General features: G+C 50.4%; 1 protein-coding gene across 1 annotated transcript; it reads left to right on the forward strand.

Moving 5' to 3' along the window:
• The first annotated feature begins 2,108 nt into the window (after positions 1-2,108).
• LOC133753696 (melanoma-associated antigen 8-like) lies at positions 2,109-6,089 on the forward strand. Its single transcript, XM_062184383.1, has 3 exons — positions 2,109-2,401; positions 5,051-5,184; positions 5,350-6,089. Exons 1-3 carry the CDS (start codon positions 2,109-2,111, stop codon positions 6,087-6,089), a joined length of 1,167 nt encoding a protein of 388 aa, XP_062040367.1.
• Positions 6,090-7,590: the final 1,501 nt, after the last annotated feature.

A 7,590-nucleotide genomic window follows, 5' to 3' on the forward strand; every position in this document is an offset into this window, starting at 1 on the left:
AATAATTTTTAAATATAAGGTGATTTTACCAGAGAACATTGGGGAAACTCTGCAAGGCATTGGCATAGACAAGGACTTTTTGGAGAAAGCCCAAAAGTGTAGGCAATCAAAGCCAAAATTGTCCAATGGGATTACATCAAGCTGAGAAGTCTGAACTACAAAAAAATCAGCAAAGTCAAAAGGTAACCAACAGAATGGGAGAAAATAGTTTTGTCTAACAGCCACAAAATGCAATATTATTCAACCATTTTTTTTAAAAAAGGGGGGGTTTGCCAATATACACTACAATGTGGGTGAGACCAGAGGACCTTATGCTAAGTGAACAGGCCAGTCACTAAAGGACAAATACAGTAGTAGTCCACTCACAAGGGATATTCAGAGGCATCACATTCATATAGACAGAGAGTACGATAGTGATTTTCAGGGGCTTGTGGAAATGAGGATAGGGAGTGAGCGTTTAATGGGGACAGACTTTCAGTTTGTGAAGACGAAAAAATTTCGGAGGTGGCTGGTAGTGATAGTGCTACAACAGTGTGAGTATGCTTAATGCCTCTGAAATCGATAATCAGAAATGATTAGTAAACGTTATCTTATGTATATTTTACAATAATAAAATTTTGGAAGAAATAATACTACTGGGAAGAAAAGATGATGTTCATTTGCCATGAGTATGTCAAGACCCACTGTATACATATGTCTTTATGAACACAGATGTAGATATAAATACAAATCACATAAAGCTATATGTAGCTATCTGGAACCTGAATGTTTAAGGGTGAAACTGGGTTCTTATGATATTTTTTTATTCTTTATAGATCGGTCAATATTTTGGAATATGGTGGAAACGTGCTCCTTCAACTTTCCACTAATTGAGCGCTATATTTAATGGAGTCTTAAGCCTGTGATCATTAAGTATGTTGAAAATACAGTATCGAAAAATTAAAAGAAAAAAAGGAAGGGGTAGTGGGGCATGGCGGTATCGATTTGTTCTTCGAATAGCATCTTTGAGATAAATGAAAACGATTCTATTTCTGCGAATAAAATAAACAATAAAAATCTTCGCAGGAACCCTTTCAAGTGCCCCGGCGTGTCTGGCTGATTCAGGCACCCGTGGGAGGCGGGTGTCTTCTCTGAGCGATGGGCATGGCCATGGGCACCGCAGGCCCCATGGAGCGTCTGGCCTGGCACGCAGACTCTTCATGCACAGGCTGCCCCTGGACAAAGGCTCCAGGGTAGCAGGGACACCTCTCACTTTCCACGGAGCACTTAATCCAGAAGCCAGGATGCGACCAACCACCAGAGAAGAGAAGACACCCCCGAAACTCAGCCCAGCCCTGCTCGCCGCCCTCCAGGTCCCCAGGACGCCCTGGAGCCACACCACTCCCCTCTCACCATTACCGCGTCACGGGACCCTGGCTGTCGGCGCCTTGGTCTGATGGGAGACGACACGATTCCGCAGAGGACCGGGGCTCAGGGCTATGCCAAGCACCAGGGGGAGGAGTCGCTGGGAGGACCAAGAGGCCCCCGGGATAGCAATGCCCTCTGACCTCTGCCCACCAGCGACCCGGAAGATGTGAGCTCGCCCAACTTCCGCCTGGTGATGCAAGAGGAACGTCTGAGGTGGGTGGTTGCACTCTTCGTGGGGGACGGGGCCCAGGCTCTGTGAGGAGTCCAGCTTGGACCCGAGGCGTAGCTAGGAAGCCCCCAGCCCCCACAGAGGGCCCCAAAGACCCAGCCCTGACCCTGCTCTCGGCGCCACGCCTCCTGGGGCCCGCGTGGGGAGCGGATCCCGGCTCCCATCTTCCACATCCGGGGACTCTGGGAGGCGCAGCCTCAGCGTGACGTGGGGAAGACTCGGGTGTGCGGAGCTGGAAGGCCCTGAGAGGCGGAGCTGGAAGGCCCTGAGCGGCTCCGCACTGAGGCGGCCCCACGTCACCCTAGTCCAAGGACCCCCCCCCCCCCCCGTCCGCCCTTTCCCTGTGTCGGCCCTGGGAAGCCCTGCGCGTGGAGGCAGCCTGCGACGCCCCTGCCGTGGGGGGCCTCAGAGGGGAAAGGGCCTGGGTGTGAGGGGAGGGGAGCCCCGCTTTGTCAGGTAGCGAGGGAAGGGCATGGGGAGAACGGGGTGGGGGTGGGGGCTAAGGCTCCAGAGCAAGGCCCCCTCCCCGCAGCCTGCCCCTACCATCAGCCCTGTGAGGACCTGTGCAGGAAGAATAGACATAAAGGGCCTGGGCCCACTCAGGACCGAGGATGAACACTTTGATGACACCCCAGAGAGAGGAGGCTCCCCTGAAATTGCTTTCCTTGAGAAACCTTATGCAGGTTTGTCCAGAGCTGATGTAGACTCACCTGAGTCTCCCAGGTATCAGGAAATTGAGATCTGTGGTCTGAAGCGAAGCTTCAGGTCAGCACAGGGGAGCACACTCCATCAACAGAGGGAGGAGTCCCAGGATCTACCAGAAGCCAAGGCATGGACACTTGGTGAACACTGAATGGGCCCACAGCCAAGAAAGATGGGACACTACGGAGTTTGAAAACCTCCTGTTCTCTATCCTGAGGGTCTGGCTCAGGAGTGACCCTACACAGCATGCTGATTTCCGCAAGGGCCAGGCATGTGGGGAGTCCTCAGGGAGTGGAGATCCTGGTCTAAAGGGAGAGGTCAGTTAAACTCAGGAGCAGCAGGGGTAAGGAAGGGCAGGCCCTGGCAGGAGACCAGGTGGATAGGGCAGAGGAGAAGCTAAGGAGCCCCTAGTCCATAAAAGATTGCATTTTGCTGACATCCCTGGAAATCCCACACATGCAGACAGAATACGGTAGCACCTCACCTCCATCTGTGTGCACCCAGGGACGTGAGGAACTTGTTTTGAGTGGGTGATATCAGGTCAACACAGGGAACGATCTGGTGTCCTGAAAAAATGGTCTTGTGACCTGCTGAAAAGGCCTGCATAGTTGTATAATAGGTTGAGCCATCGCCTGCAACACCGACATCCCATATGGGCACCAGTTCAAGTCCTGTCTGATCCACTTCTAATCCAGCACCCTGGTAATGTGCCTGGGAAAGCAGCAGATAATAGCCCAAGTCCCTGGGCCCCTGCGCCCACGTGGGAGACCTGGATGAAGCTCCTGGTTCCCGGCTATGGGCTGGCCCAGCCCTCGCCCAACCCTGACCTCTCTCTCACTTTCTCTCTCCCTCTTTGTTTTTTTTTTCGTTTGTTTGTTTTTTTATTTGACAGGTAGAGTTATAGACAGTGAGAGAGACAGAGAGAAAGGTCTTCCCTCTGTTGGTTCACTCCCCAAATGGCCGCTACAGCCGGCACTGAGCTGATCCAAAGCCAGGAGCCAGGGGCTTCTTCCTGGTCTTCCATGCGGGTGCAGGGGCCCAAGCACTTGGGACATCCTCCACTGCCCTCCCAGGCCACAGCAGACAACTGGACTGGAAGAGGAGCAACCGGGACTAGAACCCGGCGCCCATATGGGATGCCGGCGCCGCAAGGCGGTCTCTCTCCCTCTTTGCAACTCTGCCCTTCAAATAAATAAAATAAACCCTTAAAAATATGACCTGCTAAATAAGAGTGTCAGTTGTTACATCAACAGCAGAGTCACTGTGCTCCCCATGTAGGACCTCTGTCCTTAATGTGTTGTACTATGAGAATTAACAGTAAAACTAGTTTTCAAACAGTACATTACACTTTGTGTGTCTCTGTGCAAATTGTTGAAATGTTTACTTAGTATAGAGTTGATCTTCTGTATATAAAGATAATTAAAAATGAATCTTGGGGGCCGACACTGTGGCGCAGCAGGTTAATGCCCTGGCCTGAAGCGTCGGCATCCCATATGGGCGCTGGTTTGAGACCCAGTGGCTCCACTTCTAATCCAGCTCCCTGCTATGGCCTGGGAAAGCAGTAGAAGATGGCCCAAGTGCTTGGGCCCCTGCACCTTCATGGGAGACCCAGAAGAAACTCCTGGCTCCTGGCTTCAGATCGACGCAGCTCTGGACGTTGTGGCCATCTGGGGAGTGAACCAGTGGATGGAAGACCTCTCTCTCTCTCTCTCTCTCTCTCTCTCTGCCTCTCCTCTCTCTGTGTAACTCTGACTTTCAAATAAATAAATCTTTAAAAAAATTTTTTTAAAAAGAATCTTAATGAAGAATGGGATGGGAGAGGGAGTAGGAGGTGGGATGGTTTGGGGTGGGAGGAACCGGTATAATCCAAAAGTTGTACTTATGAAATTTAAAAAAAGCTTTCTATAAAAAATATGACCTGCTGAGTGTCAAACGTAGTTTCAGGAGGGAATACTGAGAGTACTCCCAGCTCAGAATACTGATGGGGCCCACAGGTGCTTCAGATAACGGAGGCAGAGTCTCAGGCCCTGCCATTTGTCATGGTGAGGACTGACCAAGAGCATCACGCTTGTATACATGCACCCAGGGAATATGGCCACATTTTGCTGTTGCCCCAGGGCAGGCATGGCCAGATGTGAGGCCCACGTAGCCTTTTGTTCCCTCTGGGAGTTTGATTCATTACCTCAAGCGGGCAGAAGGGTGAAGTGCAGACCCTGTCGGACCACAAAAATCTGAGTCGAGCAAAGAGGGGACTCTGCACTCCAGCACAGTGGAAACTACCGTCTAGTCCATCCTCCTGTCAGATCTGGGGTTCTGAGGGTGCTTCTTGCAGTCTGCAGCCTGAGAGTCACCACAATTCATCTTATAGGAGCTTCAAGAACCCACTGATGAAAGTCTTGGTCTGAGGCAGTGCCTTCAGATCACAGAGAAGAAAAGGCCCAGGCAGCATCAAGAGTCAAGGTGAGATGAATCCCTTGAATATTGACACAGAACAGAGGTGACCCCAAAGAACCCAATCCCACTGCACCCTCGGGAAGACATGTCTCTCAATTCCACCTTCTGCTTCTCAAGGGACAGTCCTGACAGCAGGACACCAGCCCTACGAGACTCTCCTTAACGACCCAATGAGAAGGCCTGTAAGTGGGCCTTTATCTCAACCATCCAGGCTGTGGTACTCAGCTGAGCTACTCATGCTCTCCCTCTCTTCCCCAGGCTGGTGGCCTCCATCGACCAGCTGCTACCCACCCTTGTGCCAGCTGCCCCCAGGAAAGCCAAGATGCATGAGGATCAGAGGAGTCAGCTCTACAGGCCTGAAGGACAACCCCAGGCCCAAGGAGAGGCACCAGGCAGGTTGTGGACAGTGATTCCCATAGCTGGGAAACACGAGTCCACTAACTCTTCCTTCTCTAGTCCGGTATCCGTCACCCAAAGGGAGGTGTCTGCTGCTGGAATACTGAGTCCTCCTCAGTTTTCCAAGAGCCTCCTCTCTGACTGACATTCCATCACTACAGGTAGTGAATTCCATGATGGCGCAGGTGCCTGCCAGGACCCAACAGCACATGAATCCTCACATCTGGGAACACTAGAAGTGAAGATGGGTGAGTTGCTGCAGCTCCTGCTCCATAAGTATCGAATGAAGGAGCCGATCGCCAAAGCAGAAATGCTGTCATGTGTCGGCAAAAATTATGAAGACCAATTCCCTGCGATCTTCAGTAAGGTGTGTGAGTGCATGCAGCTGGCCCTTGGCATTGATGTGAAGGAAGTAGACCCCGTGGGTCACTCCTATGTGCTTAACACTGCCCTGGGCCTCACCTATGATGGGATGCTGGATGATGATCAGAGCATGCCCAAGACTAGCCTCCTGATAATGATACTGGGCCTGATCTTCTCAGAAGGCAACTGTGCCCTTGAGAAGGAGCTGTGGGAATCTCTGAGTGTCATGGGGGTGTATGCTGACAGGGAGCACCACATCTATGGGGAGCCCAGGAAGCTCCTGACTGAAGAATGGGTGCGGGAAGGTTACCTGGAGTACTTGCAGGTGCCCCACAGTGATCCTGCTTGCTGTGTGTTCTTGTGGGGGCCAAGGGCCCATGCTGAAACCACCAAGATGAGAGTCCTGGAGTATTTGGCCAAGTTCAGTAACACTGATGCCAGATCCTTCGCATCTCTGTATGAAGAGGCTCTAAGGGATGAGCAAGCAAGGGCCCAAGCAGGAGATGCAGTTGGGGCCGGTGGGGGAGCCAGGGCCTGAGCCAGATTCACTTCCAGCAGCTCCTCCCGCCCATTTTAAACCGATTTCCAGGCTTGTTTGAAGAGAGAGTGGTCAGCATTCTGAGTAGTGCAAGGGCGGGGAGGGTTGGAGGACACACACTGTATTGCATTTGTGTGATCTTGTTTTGTTTGTTTGGTGTCAACATTGATCTTTGTATTTCTCAAATATTTTGGCTGATAAACAAAATTTTAAATACCTCTATCATGGGGGTTGTTGAATGACAGTAGTCACACATTTATTGCTGTTACCTACTTTAGCTTTATGAGACTGTTGCCATGTGATCAATAAATTGGGAAATGTATCTTGTTTTGATGTCTGGAACAAGAAATGATAGCAGTGGAACAGCTATGTTCTTGGAAACTGCAAAGAAATTAACAGTAACAGATAACGAATTAGACAAAAGATAATACCTCTTGTATTTTCATTTCCCTTTTAGTCTGCCCTGTAATGTTGGAACATATACATGTACTCAAAGGTTCTCTTCCTTTCATGAACATGCACAAGTGATTACCTCTTAATAAGTAAATTTGGCTAAGTGATGTCAAATTAACAGCTCCATATTTCACATACCTATTGTGTATCTGCTGTGTGGAAGGCTCTGTGCTGGAGAGGGGATATAGGCATAGGCCACACCCACCCTAGTAGAGAAGGGTAGAGTCCAGCAGCAGCCATCATAGGAGGAAGACAGAGAGATGTCCTCTGAGACCCACAGAATGGAGAAAGGAGGGCTGAGAATCTGAGGATCCAGGGGAGGTCGTGGGAGTGTAACCTTCCTGAATCCAGGTGTGGTAGAGTTGGGAAAGTGCACTTCCTTCATTGGGAGTTCCCTGCGAAGAGGCTGGGTGGTAGCAGACGCCAGCCAGACTCTCCGAGAGTCTGGCTTTGTTTTCAGAAAAGTCTACAATCAAATAATTCTCCGTGCAGTTGCTCCTCAATACTGGGTAAACCACAGGAATCTTCACCTGGGACAAGTACCGAAAGTACGCTGGGGTCTTGTCCCAGGGAGGCTGAATACAACAAGAATCCTGTAATTGATGCCCCTCAGTTGCAAGGCTGTCCTGAGGGATAAGGATGATTCTCTGGGGAGAGAGAGCTGAAGACCCTGGCAGATACTCCTCTGGCTGGCTGCAAGTGCTGTTGCTCATTTTGTTAGAAATTTACTGTAGTGAGTAATCTTTGCCGATTGTAAGCGCTGATTAGATTTGTAGTGATTATAAAATGAGCGGAAATATTGATTTTGGTGGAAAAGGAACTGGGAAGGTGGGAAGGATCAAGTCCTTGGATCCAGATCTAACAGCTTGAAGCTCCAGCAGGCTGCTCCACAAGCGAAAATTGCAGTGTGTCCTCTAAGTGGGGATCTTTACCTGGTGTTGTCGAGGATTCCTTGTTTGGCTGATTGATCATTCCATTTGCTTTTGAGCTGCATATTGCCTGATGTCTCCTGGAGAACAGGACAGCAACAGCAGCATCCCAGAGGGCC

This window comes from Lepus europaeus, chromosome X (genome assembly GCF_033115175.1).
Source record: "Lepus europaeus isolate LE1 chromosome X, mLepTim1.pri, whole genome shotgun sequence".
Taxonomy (NCBI): domain Eukaryota; kingdom Metazoa; phylum Chordata; class Mammalia; order Lagomorpha; family Leporidae; genus Lepus; species Lepus europaeus.